At 36.9% G+C, this 15,530-nt stretch overlaps 1 protein-coding gene across 3 annotated transcripts in view; it reads right to left on the reverse strand.

The window, feature by feature from the left end:
• Window positions 1-15,530, reverse strand: part of RNGTT (RNA guanylyltransferase and 5'-phosphatase) — a 187,900-nt gene that overhangs the window by 83,547 nt on the left and 88,823 nt on the right. For all 3 annotated transcript variants that reach the window (XM_083831491.1, XM_083831490.1, XM_083831492.1), the window contains one exon: window positions 7,279-7,347. In XM_083831491.1, coding sequence (XP_083687617.1) covers window positions 7,279-7,347 — 69 coding nt within the window. The remainder of the gene's footprint in view (window positions 1-7,278; window positions 7,348-15,530) is intronic.

Genomic DNA, 15,530 nt, shown 5'->3' on the forward strand with positions numbered 1-15,530 from the left:
TTTCATGAAGGATCTTCATCAAAATTAAAAAGGCCTCTTGGCTGTCTTGTCTTGGCATGCAAGGGAGTAAGTTTGGGAAGAAAATCCCAACAAGGTAGTGCTTTCAGGTATTTTCTTTCCTAAATCTTTTCAGTTTGAAAAGTATATAGATGAAGCTTTTTGAGATTACATGAGGAATTCTGTTTGTTGATAACTATTCAAGGATATGAAGAAAAGAGACTGTTGTCAGTTACCTTCCACTGTACCTTCCAGTTTCCAGGTCACTCCTGCTCTACCAAATTCTCAGCAGTGGTAAGATTGTTGTAAGATTCAGGATGAGTGGGAGCACTGCCGCGGAAACAACTGATCATTGTGCTAATGGCAGCCTATGTTAAGGATCAAGAGCTGAATAGACAGCTATAATCTAGTAAAGAATTCTCATTGACTCAAAGCAGAACCTCTCCTAGACTTTTCTATCCAGTCATTAAACGGAGTTTTGTTTTTCAGAGCTGACCCACCACACATGTAAGTTAACAGTTTGAGGAATACAGACTTAGTCTCTCAAAAGCATGCATATTTTGTAGAGACTGAACAATTGGTTTGGTATTCTCACCTGAATATCATGCTTACAGTACGTATGCCTAACAGGTATTTCTTTTAGCTAGCAAATATGTGCAATCTGACAGTTGTGAGCATGACAGCAAGTGCACTCAAGCAGCTCCTTGGAAGGACTTTGAGACAAAGCAGATATGCAAAAAATCGTATTTGAAAGCCCTTGCAAATGATGATTCTGCCTATCCTAACACAAAATACATCTTTGTTTTCCCAACATTTAAAACAGCAGCATCCAGAAAAGACATTTTTTCAGAGAATCTCTCAAATGAAACATATACAGACACCACCATATTAATGGCAAGTGGCAATGCTGAGGATAATTAGCACACAGATCATAAAATACAAGAAATAGACCTTTCCTGCCTAATGCCATTGACAGACACAATGATTAAACTGCACAACAGAAATTGAAGAGCCTATTTAGATTGCTACTATAAACGTGATTCATTGCTTGAGAAATCAGAATTTCAGGTGGCATAGGTCATAAGCAAACAAATGAGATAACTTACTGAATAGAGCTAGCACTTCCCTTAGGTAGTCAGACTTAAGGCGCTGACATCTACTCAGACATAAAGGAAGTCAGGATAAACAATTTTGGCAAACGGCATAAACATTTGCTTCTCTAAATGTAGCAGAGGACCAATAGCAGAAATTTAAGCGAGGACAACTCTGCTACATCATCTCCTTATTAAATTCAGAGCTAAAAATGACTCATAACTTCTCCCCCTTTCTGGCCATTTTTTGACAAGTGTGGATGCTAGGATTTTGTATCTGTAAGACACGATCCCGAGGAGCCAATTATCTCAGATTCTTGGAAAGTAAGTGGAAATCATAAAAGTTTACTAGGTTTGCAAATCACGGCACTTTCATCTCGAGTCTAACAACTCAATTACATGAAGTCTAATGAGTTTAACTAGACGCTACTCATTGCTGTTTAAGTTCACGTTTCTGTTGTTACTGCTCCTTCATTTTCTGGCTTTTCTAATTTTCAAAAAAGGTATAAAACAAATCACCTCGAGATAGCAAAGCCAAACTTGAATTGGTATATAAAAAAATTTCTTGTATAGTCACAGAAAAAAGCTCTACGAAATACCGTGCATTGCTAATACGTTTTAGTACGTTCATAAAGCATATGATATGATGGTATATTTGAGATATGACTAGCAATTTAAGAGACGAACTGCGAGGAACATTGCCATGGCAATTGAATATAACAACTATTCATAGGCAGAAAAGAGTTGTAAAGCTCAGTGGCATTTCAGGAGATTGACAGCAAGTTCTCTGTTAAAGGAAAACCTGCAGCAGCACGAAAAGTGCACGCTGACATGACAACAGCAACCCCTGACTAGTAATAGATTCAGTCATGAACATTCCTGCTACAGAGGAAATCGCATTTAGTAATGAGTCATTCTAAAGATACACGAAAGGTTTTAGTAGTATGGGTCAACACAAAGACTGATGAAAATAATCCTCGCCTGATTCTCTTCCTTTATGCTACAAACTCTATGTAAATAAATAAATAAATAAATAAGGGAATCTTAGCACCTATACTAAGAAATCACTACAAAATTAGAAAGCTAAATCCAGGAAGTTGTATACTTGTTTGAGGGGAAAAAATGATGTTATGATTGTTCCTAAGCCTTTATACATCATCTTTGGTACTGGGACTACATCTGGGCCTATCTGAAGCCATTATTTGCTGTTGCAATAAAAATATTTCACAACAATTGATGCCCTATCACCCACAGACATGATGTTTAAGTTTCAAAAACAGGTCAAAACTGACTTGGTGTATATTACAAATGATCCAACAAAACATACTGTGGAAGGAAAGGCTTACCGATTATATAGGATAATATATGGCACTGTTTAAGGAAAGAAAACATGGCCTTTTGGAGAAATGTCATTTGGTGGTATCTTTAGCAGGTATTTCATTCAACGTTAACTTCAGAGATCTGGGGGTAAACTTTTACAATGACAGAAAAGAATAACACAGCCTAATATACAATCATACTAGGACAAATAATTGACAGGCAACCAAGCATTTCAGACCACCGCTAAGTCTGCCAAAGGGTGGCAAGGAAGATGTATTAAAAACTCATGCAATGTTAGACAGTAATAAAAATCTGTTCGTTATTCTCCTTTCATTTTAAAGGCTAAACTTTTTGTTAGCATTCAGTATTGAGAGTTTTGAGTTAAATAATTCAGCCATTCTTTAAAATAACATTTATCTTAGAACAGAGCTCAGCGGCTGTCCTTCTTCCTTCCCCGGAAAAACCCCAAGCCCACACAACTGGATTTTATGCCTCATCCAAAATAAGAGCACAGAGAAGTATCAAACAGAATTCGGCCTGAACCAAAAGCAAAAGACATCACAGAGCTCATGAGACAAAAAGATTAGAAAGAAGAGAATAAGTTCTGATACAAGTTTTCCACAAATCCTCAAACTGTCCTTAAGCCTTCCTAACTGATGGCCCACAAGCCTCCTTTTAGGCTCCTGAAAAAAATAAAAATAATTCCCTCCATCCTTTTCCCAAGCAAGGTAAAATAACAATAGTTATAGCCAGCAAGAACATCAGCTGTTAAGAGATTGCTAGCACAAAAATTAGATAGTCACAGGCAGATACCTAGCGAGGGTATGATTTACAAGGCAGATAACACAAGTAATTTCACTGATGAGTGGGCACCGGTCAGAGCTAATTCTGCCATCATAAGATAAGAGGCCATTTTTGAGATTTCCATTAAGAACACACAGGTTGGCAAACTGCAAATGTTCTAAAACAAATGTACAGTGCTGATCCCTGTTTTTAAGTAACCTTTCAGAAAAAAGTGGTCGAAAGCTTCCCGTTTTTACACAACAATTCAGAGCCTGTGAATAAGGTGTTTGGCTTTTGCCTGCCAACTAATTTGCTCTTTGTCTGGGGCACAATCACAGGGCGACGTACCTGTCCATGAAGTTTCTTGCTGGCCTGTTTCACTCCTCCTAATTAGCACTTAGCTTCGGTCCCTGCTCTGCAAACCTGTTACATGTAGGGGGATCAGAAAGCTGATCAGATGGAATGGAGCTGACTTAACCATATGGGAGCTATATCAGGAGCATCTTAAATGGAGAGAAAATGATGCAGAGAAAAGGAGCATTAGGGAGAAATGACTTGAAAGGGAAACCAAAAGGAATGTGGATAAAAAGGCTACTGGGTAGAGAGGATGCATGGAGAGGAAACAAAGGAAAGGAAAAGAGTACAAAGGGAAGAAGAGAAACAATAGTAAGAAAACATTGTCTTATATTTGTCTCTCACCATGGAGTTGTCAGAGAATGGTTGGTATGACAGGGGTGTGCAGGGTTACTGTGAAGCACACATCACATCAAATCACCTAGAAAGCATTCTTAAATTATCAAACAAAACAAAAACCCTCCATCCCTTCCACTAACCATGTTCTTCTCATGATCTGTGAAAGTTTTTTATCTTCTGAAAACAGAGAAAGAAGGGAAGAAGAAAGGAGGCCTCAGTCACTGCCCTTTAACTGCAGTCGTGAAACTAAAGCACTTAGCACAGCCTGGGTAATACACAGTATAAGTAACAATTCAGGTAGCTGATGAATTAATTAGGAACAATAATGCACAGCTAGCATGATCTTGCAAAACAAACTGAGCTGCACAGACAGGAAACAACCTCCTTACTCCTTAATGTTGTTTCTACCATCACCAGTCACAGTGCAAAACAATTTCTGCTTCACTACAAGAAGCTTGCTATTCATAATAAGAGTTTAAACAACAACAAAAAAAAACTGACAGAAGAAAATAAACCCTATCATACCTAACTGAAACCATAACTTTGGCGGTTAAACCTTGTCACGAATCCTCTTCCACCAAAGCGTGAACATTTCTCAGAGCCGAACTAATTCGCAGCCACTTTGATGATGAATCTCTTCAAACCCAAAAGAAAAGTGAGGAAACCCAGAGCTTTTAGAGGCTGCAGAAATCATTCTTATTCACAAGTAATTTCAGGTATTTTGATGTTTCTTTTATGACATAATTAAACCAAAACTTCAAAGCAATCAAAATATTCTTTCTCCATCTGTTTCTGATACCAGTGTTGCCTATAACTAGTGACGAATATATCCACACACTGTCTGGATAGCTGTATCTGAGACCAGAGATGAAGAGAAACTTTTGACTAAACACAGAAAAAGACTTTCAAACAGACTGAACTAATGAGTTCAACATTCTTTATATTAAATAACGAGTTAACTTCTACATTCTCAGTTAACTCCTAGAAGCATGGAAATTGTTTTTCCCCACAAATTGTCCTGTCTGTAAATGGTCACATTTCATTCTCTGCTGCCACTTCATCCTTCTTTTTGACCTTGCTCCAATTGCTGTTGACTTTTGCTTTCTCCTTCCTCAAAACACACACGAGACTTCAGGAGCTCCCAAAAGATTTTCCATGAACTTCCCCGTTTCTCTGTAAGTCAGCAGCATTTCTGTCTGCCTCTTTTCCTTATAAGATCAACTACATCAACAGAATAGTTGTTGAAAATTGTTTTACTGTGGATATGCCATGGTCTCTTCACTTGAGACAAACTGGTTTATTTAGGTCTGTAAGTCTCACCATGACCAAAATTCAGCCTCTGCCCCACTCAACAACAGGTACCTTTCTCTGAAACATAACGTAATACATCACACATATAACTGCAACTAGAATACAAAAAGAAAAATTATTTCAGGTAGTGTTCTCATGGGATCGTTTATGAATTATTATATTCTGTGGCCTTTGTGTTGTTGCCTATTACTTTGTTCCCTGTTACATAAAACAAAATTTAAAAAAAATCAGCATCAGCTATCTGTATCAACTTCACCGTTTCTAATTAAACAGTTTTAGCACTTATTTCCCAATAGGTGTACAACCATTTGTTTTACACTAAATGTATTACTTGTATTTTCTCAACTACACAAACAACTGAGAAAACTGTATACTGCTTCATCTAGGAAAACTGGTTTAATAACAGATGTAATGAACTTTATTTCATAAAACCTGAAATAATGCTGAAATTTGAGCATTAAATTGGACTAAACAAATATAACCCATATTTTAAAGATGAAAAACCTTTATAAAGCATTTATGCAAGAAAATGAGTTTTTTATTGGGTTATAAATTTCTCAGTATGCTAAATCAGAAAATACAAGTTCTAGAAATACAAAACATCAGATATTAATTTCCTGCAACAGCAAAAATTAGAAACACACATTCTGCAGTAATTTCATTTTAAGTAGAAGACATAATTTCAAGTTTAGCTATAGTAACTCTCCATAGCTTAAACTCTAATATTCAGAGAAGTGGTTCTGAGAAGCCTTTACAGTTGCTTTAAATTTTAACAATATTATATGGACTAAGGTATCAGGACTTCCGATATATAAATTTGCTTTGCACTAGTAGCTTTTCTTTGAATTTGAAATAGCTATATACTAAAAAAAAAAAAAAAAAAGAAAAAAAAAGTATGTGGCCTAGTTGATTGTTTGTTTTGTGGCTAGCTGAAGTAAAACTTGCAATAAAGATCAGAGGTTAATGATATTTCCAGATGGGAGTGTCATCACCCTTACTAAGATCTGCAATATAGGAAGTATGCCAGAAAAAAAAAGTGTTTTAGCTGGAAAACTACATACAAATGTTTTCTACGAGTAACTTTAAGGATAGAATTATCTGTCAAATTTGAAATCAAATACAATTCCTAATCTTACAAGCCAAGAATAAAGTGAACATTGAGTGATGTTACAGTCACAACCCACCAACCTACAATACACATTGCAGTGCGCCATTGTACCCAAATCAGTAGTAGTGCTAGTAGGCTAAGAGGCCCGCTACTGGATTCCTTTAAAGCCAGTTTTCCTGCCTGAGAACTACATATTTACATTACTTTTTCTAGTCTACAGAAATGTGGTGACTCCCCCCACACTGTAGTCACATACCTTTATATCGGCTCAAATACATATCACAGAATCATAGAATCATTAGGGTTGGAAAAGACCTCCAAGATCCTCTGGTCCAACCAGATCCCCTACCACCGATGTCACCCACTGAACCATGTCCCTAAGCACCACGTCCAACCTTTCCTTGAACACCCCCATGGACGGTGACTCCACCACCTCCCTAGGCCACCTTTTCCAATGCCCAACTACTCTTTCTGAGAAGAAATGTCTCCTAATTTCCAACCTGAACCTCCCTGGCGCAACTTGAGGCCATTCCCTCTTGTCCTATCATGCTTTAATTGCACTAAAAAACAACATGCATCATAAATGTTGCTAAAATTTTAAATGCGTGAAATATCCTTGGGAAAGAAAAATAATGCAAGAACTCAAATCAATGACTGAAAGATTCACAGAACTCATGCAGTCAGAAAAAAATCCTTCTTTATCATACTACAATCATCATATGATGAACAAAAAAATCCACAAGATGATTCCTGAAAATTATTACCACCAAGTAATCCACAGTTGCATATATTACAACCGTGATTGCAATTACCTGAATTTAAGTAGTCCGAGGAACTGCAAAAATCAGAACTAAATTCAAAAAGTCATCCCAACCAAAACAAAGATTAGGTAGTAGATAAGGGGATGAGATGGGAGTGAGGGTGAGAATTTCCTTTGGGGCTGAAGGGAGAAATATCAATTATTACACTACTTACCCCTGTAGGCTGAAATATCAGTCCATCCACTTCATGGCTAACTTCTCTAGCAAAACTTCCTTCCAGGAGCTGCAGAAGAGAAGAAAAAAAATATATATTTTTTTTCCATAGAGAAACATGTCACTCACGAGATTTTATATCAAAGTGGATTATTTCAGAGCATTGTCCAAAATTCTCCTTTGGCATACCACTTAACTGGGGAATAATCCATTACCGCAGCTACGCTACTGTAAAACCAACCACCTGAATCAACGCAGACCTAGCATATTCCATTTTACTATCTGAAAGACTCTGAATTCCATACCGAGGTGAACACATCCATCAAGGTGCATTTACCATAGGAAAAAACATCTCCCTAAAGAAACTAACGAAACCAGCTACTTGAGAGTTACGGAAATGGATCATATACTTCTACGTTAAATTATGGCCTGCCTAAGGAAAAGCTTAGTGACTAGTGAGAACCACAATTGACAAGTAACAGCAAAAAACAGGACAACTGCCAAAATACCTCTTTACTAATTTCAGTTTGTTTTACTGTAGAGATGAAGAATCTGTCAAAGTTCTAGGCTGATAAACTCTGACATGTAAGTTACCACGTGGTCACAAAACATAGCAAATCTATCTGAAAATCACAAGCAGTTTTTAAAGCAACATTTTAGCCTCAAATATTAGCTTTCTACCATTTCCTTTGTATAGTCCAATTTCAGTCAAAGAGCCACTGCCTAAATTATTCAAATTAAGTATCAACCTCTGCCCTCAGTAAAGGGCAAAAATATGAAAGAAGTCAAGAATTAACATTTGTGTGTTACTGCAGGTTGAACAAGTCAAAGCAGTGCAGCTAAACATTTAATAAATCAAAAGCTTGATGGCCACATATTTTAAATAGTATTTAAAATAAAAATGTAAAATATAACAATTTTTAAAAAGTCTACACAAGCTAAGTCTTCTGGAGATAACTTTCAAGGTTACCGTGTAGTTCCAAAAATCTACTAGCCAGTAGAAAATCTGTAATAAGAATACACTTGATATTTACAAAAACATATGGGAAAGATTTCACTAAATTCAAGCACCAAAAAAACCCTCTCTCCAAAGTAGGAAAAAAAGACTAAAAATAAAATACAAATTTCAAGTTATCTACGACTATCCTTTTAATAGGTACTTTTCTAGCTAGCTTATTAACAGGCTCTAACCAAACCAGCAAGCAAAAACCCTTATAACTTCTTAAAAGAAGTATTTGAGGAGATGGTTATTTTGGCTTTGGAGCTTACATAAACTTCATCATTTAGTCTTTCCCAAAATAAAACTCAAGAATATAGAAACAACCTTTTAATCTGGAGTTTGCGACTCTTTACGGTAAAGCACGGAATTATTATCAAGCTCTCTTTTACCTGCAGCTCTCTCCACTCTGCTCTGAGGTTATAGAGAATTAAAGCACTACTATAAAATACATAAATGGGAGAAAAATGTGATTTAAAAATTTATCTTTATTTAACATTTCAAAAATTCTTTCTGGTATTCATTTTCATTCACTGCTCTATCAGAATTACAAAATGCGAGAGATTCCTTCCCATCAACTTGACATCCAGTTTCAGATTTCCTGGAGACTTGAACTCATTCCCTCATTTTGGAGTTCCACGGTCATCTTATTAAGACATCTTTCCTCAAGTGTCAATTACGCATCAAAGACAAAAGGTTTTTAAAGCCAGAACAGATAATTAAATGTCTTTGTGCTCCCGGTTATTCTGGGTTCATTCTCATTAGGTCAATTACAAGCACTTCAATTATAACATTCTAGAAAAAAATTACTAAAAAGGATTGGAACGAAGGGAATGGAAATTGTATCTGAGCTTCTTCCCATATACTTTTTCTTCAGAATTAAACAATTTAGAGCTCGTCTGTGAACAGCAGAATATGCATCTATTGAATACTGCAGAAAGTTTGAAATGACAGGACAATGAGCAGAAAAGGAATGTTTGACATATAAGCGAATATTTTTGACACCAGAAATATAATTGATGTAAGGTTTTAAGGTTTATGAACTTAAAATGCAGATAACATGGTTTACCTTTTAAAAAATGATGTTCAATTTTCCACACATGTTAAAATTTCTAATTAAGTTGAACAGTCTTTTTAATCGGCACCATGATAAATGGCACACCTGCCTGACTGGGATGACTGCCAGGGATCAGATAAAATGCAATGCATCTCAATGTCATTTCATAAAAGATGGGTAAATGATGCGTGCAAGCCAATTCTTCTGCCCTGTAGCCTCATGGCATGTATTTCCACCTGTGAAACCCTTTGTTCACTTCTTGCAGTGTCCTGCTTTACAGTGAACATTGCAATGAAGCATATATTCTTTCTACAATTTACTATTTAAAACTCTTCCTTTCTTATTTTTTTAATTTTAGTTGTAAAGTATTTTCTGTATCTAATAACAGGCATCTGATAAACAGAATGGTATAATCACATGAAATGACTGGAGCTGTACGAGGAAAAGGATTTCTCCTTGCTTTTGAGCCACGGAGGTCAGGAGCAGCCATACGTCACCAAAAGCAGTACTGATAACCTGTGACACTGATTTTGCTAAAACACTCAATCCGTCAGCAAAATTTCTGGAGTGGATAATTGAAGAATCGCGCTTTAGAGATCTCTCCGTAATTAACAATAAAGAAATCATTTGGCTCCTCCAGCAGGAAGAGGAGGAAAATTGGGTGCGTACAGATTCCACACAACCCTGGTAGCTTTTAATCAATGTTGCTGTAATTCTGAGGCCAGCCATGTGGTCCTCAGGAGCTTTCAGATGCCACTCTATTCATAAAATAAGTAAGTTCAATGGGTAGTACTGTGCCTTTTCCTTCCCATACAAAAAAATATGGCAACAATATGGCTGGAGAATTATGCGGATTCCAAAATGAAACAACACCTCTGCTAAGTCATACCAGCTTTCTACAAAACCATTTGCCTCAAATCCTTGCCCGCAATTATTATGGAGCTACCGTCACAAAATGGAAATACTCTGAACAATTTTGTCTGTGTTTGATTCAAAACTGACACTTCTTATTCACCTAGTGAAATCGCTGGGAATACAGAAACAAATGACTTTGCATTTTATAGCACAAGACAAATGTATGTCCATTTGCCTTGCTTTTTCAATTTCAGACCGGCTATATGCTTCATTCAGCTTTCAGTCAAGCTACAGCAGTTCTGCATACACCTGTCCTGAAGCAGTTTTTCGGAGCCATCTTCGTGTTGGTGCCCATCTACCTGCTCACCCCACAGTGAGGGCTGGGAAAGGGAACATACCTTATTCAAAAGCATTAGATACAACCAAACCAGCAATTGAATTGTCAGTTAACTAGAATCCGAAATGCCTTCAGACATGAGCATCCTGTCATGCCTAACTTCACGTAGCCAACATCTTAACTGAGTCAAGTTGCAGCCCAACTTCAAGGACGATCACTTCATCTCATGATTACAGCCTTCAGCACGAGACTACAAAATAATTGGCACATCCTGAGAGCTGTCAGGTTCTGCAGACGTGGGTTCATAAATAGTAAATCCCTGTACAGATGCTGCAGACTTTTTTCAAACATATTATACAGTCTCCAGAAAACATTCCGTTGTTACCAGCACTAATAACTACCTTATCTGAGAGGAAACAATTACCATGGCTCTTTCCTTGCATTGCTCTAAAAGAGATGGACTGTTCCGCTTATAAACCAGGATATTATTTCTGTTTTATTTTACATTAATTTGTTTCATCTTGTTTGCCAGTCTCTGTATTTTTCTGAATTATCTGCTCTTTTTTACATAACAATTTCCTCAATAGCCCTCAATAGTCTCATCTTAGTACACCCCCTTTCACGAGGCCTTGATTTTCCAAGCTCAACATAAAAATTAATCACTTCAACATTGCTGCCTGATGTATCTAAGACATCCCAGGAAGTTTTACACCCAAGGTGGGAGGCACAAACGTTTCCAAAATGTACAGTGGTTTAAAAGCATTCAATAAAACATATAAACGTATGTGAATTAATTAAATGAATGTCTGGTTTTTGTTTTTTTTTTTTGCTAACTAACAAGATAAAGCAATTTCATCTCTATTATTACATATGGAAGTCTCTGAAGAAAGGATCTCTGAATAACAAATCCAGTTAAAGATTTGTGTAACAAAACCACTGTTTCAATTAGGAAGCCTTTATGGATTTAACATAAAAAAAAAAGAAAACCTGCTTAACAAAACAATTTTGCATTAAAAAAATAGGATTCTTCCTTGTTACGGGTTAAAGAAAAATACATCGAGAACCTACTGCGTACTTCAGAACTCCTGACTCTGAATGACATCTGAAATTCTATGGAATGTGTTATATGTCAAGTTCAGTTTAAGTTAAAATTACACAGAAATAGTTGCTCAGATTCATTCCCACAAATGACAACTCCCAAAAATAAATCAATAAAACTAACTAGCAGTGATGGGGCCATCACTCAAACTATTTACATTATAAACTCCATCTTTCTAACATCGCATTTTGAAAAGGAAGCCTCCTGAAAAAGAATTCAAGGTTTGTTGGTGGAGTATAAGCTTCCTTTAAGATGATACCTGAAAATACCACCAATTGCAGCTCCAGAGCAGATGAGCAAAATTTTCCCTGCAAAGCAAGGTGTCAGCTATTCCTTCTGCCCAGAATCTTTGTATTTTCCCATCCTGCAGAAGTGCCTTTTTTTTTTTTTTTTTTTTTTTTTTAAATCAGAGAGAGTACCAAGATTTAAATAAGTGAAAAAGCATCCAATATACACTGGAAGGGGGAGGCTACCTATATTTGCAATAAAACCCTCAAATTTTACACACACACAGGAAAAAAATAAAAATGTTGTCTCTCTCATATTTTAAGAGAATTAGATTCCAAAATGAAATGTCAAGAGAAGTTTGGATTTTGGTTCTTTGATAAAGTATATACTTACTGGCACTGAAATTTCTACAGAAACATGGCAAAGTTTTCAAACTAGTATTTAGTGACTCAGGAGAATACACAGCCTTGAGAATTAAAGGGAGCACAAACCTTCTGAGAAATGGCGAAAAACATCACAAAGCGAAGCCCCTCAGACTTGTCTATTTTCCATACTTGGGATACCATTCCCCTCACCCAGTTTTAAGATTTGAAGTAAGACAGCTGACCCAAACAAACCCAGTGCAAATTAACAGTTTCTGGGGGGAAGGATCAAAGACCTCTGGCAGTTCTCCTTCCTTCCCTCCCTGCCCCAACCGTGCCATAGCCTAGATCACCAGTTTGGACCAACTTTCAGTCAGCTAGGAGGAGGAGGAGAAGAAAACCTATCCTCTCGTGCATATTGAAGTTACTCTTCAAGTGATATGCTCAAGCCCCAAGTAAAAGTTTTGGAAAACTGTCCAGTCTCAAGCTATAGGTAACATGCAGTAATGGAGAACCACAATTTTTGTTGAGTTGCTCCTATGGACTACTGCATCTGCAATTAAAAAATTAACGCCTATTCCTCAGCAATTTTTTCTTGCTTCAACTTTTCTTCCTTGTTCCTCTACAGGAACAGTGACCGAGTCTCCTCTCAGGAGTTTTTCATGCAAAGAAACTAGTGTCACATCTCTAACGTTTCACAAGCAAGCTGATGTAACTCCTCAAACCCGTCCATAATTTCTCCTCTAAACTCAGTTATTTTTCTCCCCATCAACTGAAACCATGCAGCTGGGCTTGACAGAATATTCCAGAAAAGCCGTGTCAGCAAGAAAAAAAAAAAATGCACTGGGGAGTATCCAGAGGTGTCCAAAGGAGACATTAACACTTGCCAGAGAAAGCGTTTCACCAGCTGATGGCTCATTACATCTGGCTGCTTGACTCAAAGAGGTTTGTTCCTTCCAAGCGACTGTGAAGGTCCTGAAAACACGGCCTATGATGCCCGAAGTGAGACTTGGTACGTGGCTGCACAAGGAAAATATTTTTTGCTTGCATCCAGTCATTCTAAGAGCTGTAAGTAGAATTTCCATGTGAACATTTATTTCCCACTTGCTAATATCAGTAACCTGTGCCTCGTTCATACGATTTCATGCTTTCCTTTAAATCACCTATAAAAAATGTTGAAGAGTAGGTTTTTAATCAGTTTAACATGACCCAGTTTGTTCTGCATCATTCTCATTTCCTAACCAAACCATGATACACTCCTTAAAGTAAGAACAGTATTTAGTATGTTAATTGAAGTATATTTTATAGCAGGGTAAAGGCCAATTTCTCAATTATTCATTGTATTTGGCTATACTTATCTTAGAAATTTTGATTTGTTAGGGAACCAAAGAGAAATGCAAGGAAGGAAATGCAGCCTGTTAACTGAGAGTACAGTCACAAAACCATAGTTTATTCTTACATTAATATGTAAAAAAAAAAAAATAAATGGGTCTATAAACTATTTCTTGGTTCATGCTATTACTCTTAAATATGCCGAAAGAAAGAGTAGGATCACAATATGTAGAAACTAAAAGTTTAAGTCCCTGAGAAAGAATTATCTAAAGAAGTTTGATATGCTCACCAAGAAGCAACAAATATTGAAGAATAGCTAATCCATTTTTAGTAAACCAGTGAAATGATCTACATTGCCTTAACTGCATAAGGAACTCAAGTATGAACTTTTCAGTTCCTCATTACTTAAAATGAAATTTCATGCTCTTTGGCTGTAAAAACACTGTATAATACAAATTGCACGAAAATCCTTTAAGAAATTATATTTAAAGCTCAAATCCTAGGTCTCACACAGCCATCCTCTCAAGATGTTAATTCAAGATATAAACAGAGAAAAGCTGTAAATGTTATTCTGTCTATATAGGAGTGTACGGGTTGAAAGCACTTTATGTTAACCAATAACTCAGTACTAAACAGGAAGAATAAAAGTAAACTCCAAAGGCTCATCCATTTAACAAAATCACTGCTATTTTGAAGTGTATTCTGTGGCAATAGCTGAAATATATTGTGATGAAAATTATACTAAACAACTGTCTAAAGAAACATGGGAATTTTCTCATTTTATAAGACTAAAAAATAAATACTTTTTAAAAAATACTATTTTATGAAGAGCCTTTCGGTTTGTTAATTTAGTAGAAGCTCCGAAACCAATCCTACTGCAAGACTAAAAGACTAAAAATAACCTCTTTGCCAAGTTAATCATACAGAACATTTTGGCTCAAAAGACATTAAAAACACCTAATTACTGCAATGGATTTGTTCCCTATAAGAATGAAAGCAGATAATGGGAGCAATGCGAGACTGATGTTCACTAATATGATCAAGAGACTAATTATTATCCATGAATCATTTGTAGCATTCAAAACTTGATTAATGTCAGGTCAAGTTTAACATGTGATAGGTTTTATTAGTAATGCTCGGCTATCCCACAGCTTGTCAGTGTAAGTGAGTGCCATCTGTTCCAGGCAGGAATAGCCAAGAGTCCAAACAAAAGCACGGTGGATACGACTGGTCACTGAAGGACATTTTAAGAGGTCCGTAAGGGAGCTACGCTAGTAATTTTAAACACCAGACCAGAATCCAGCACAAAAAAACACCTGCTCAAGATGGGACATTTGTTGCCCAGAAAGCAAGCATGTAAGGTAAGCTGTTATCGTTTTAAAGTCTGACCAAAGGAGTGTTAGTACTACTGGATTTAGCTTCACTGTATGATCATTCTCCAGTAAGAACAAGTCTGTTGCAAGAGGAGAAAAAAATCTGTTGCAAGAATCGATGCATCTTCCTCTCTATAGTCCTTCATCACCCTTAGGAGTGCTTCCTTGTACGGAATACAGTACTTTACCCTTTAAAGCATCAGTCACGGTATTCAAGTGCATATGGCCCTAACTAATGGCTCGTGCAGCAAAATAATACTAAAAAGACAATGAAACTGAAATTCATATTCCATGAGAAAATACTTACTGACAGTGCCCTACTTGCTGTAATTACAGATAACTGCAAGATACAGGTAACTACAAGAAATCTTTTTGCAACAGGCTCACGTCCTAGGGTTTCCCAGCACTTTGTGGGTGACCAGCTTCACCAGCAGCCACCTCTCCCGGGCACAGCCCATTCCCAGCTCTTGCAGCATGACAGGAGCTGCCCTGATATTGTACGAGCTCACCTGGTCACTGCACTGAACCCTCAGCAGCTCTGTATTAATAATACCAGCAGCAGCAAGGCTGAAGAAACATGAAGAGGCAACAGGCAGGTGCATGCACAGAGAGG

The sequence above is a fragment of the Anser anser genome, assembly GCF_964211835.1.
Source record: "Anser anser genome assembly, chromosome: 3".
In the NCBI taxonomy this organism is placed as follows: Eukaryota; Metazoa; Chordata; class Aves; order Anseriformes; family Anatidae; genus Anser; species Anser anser.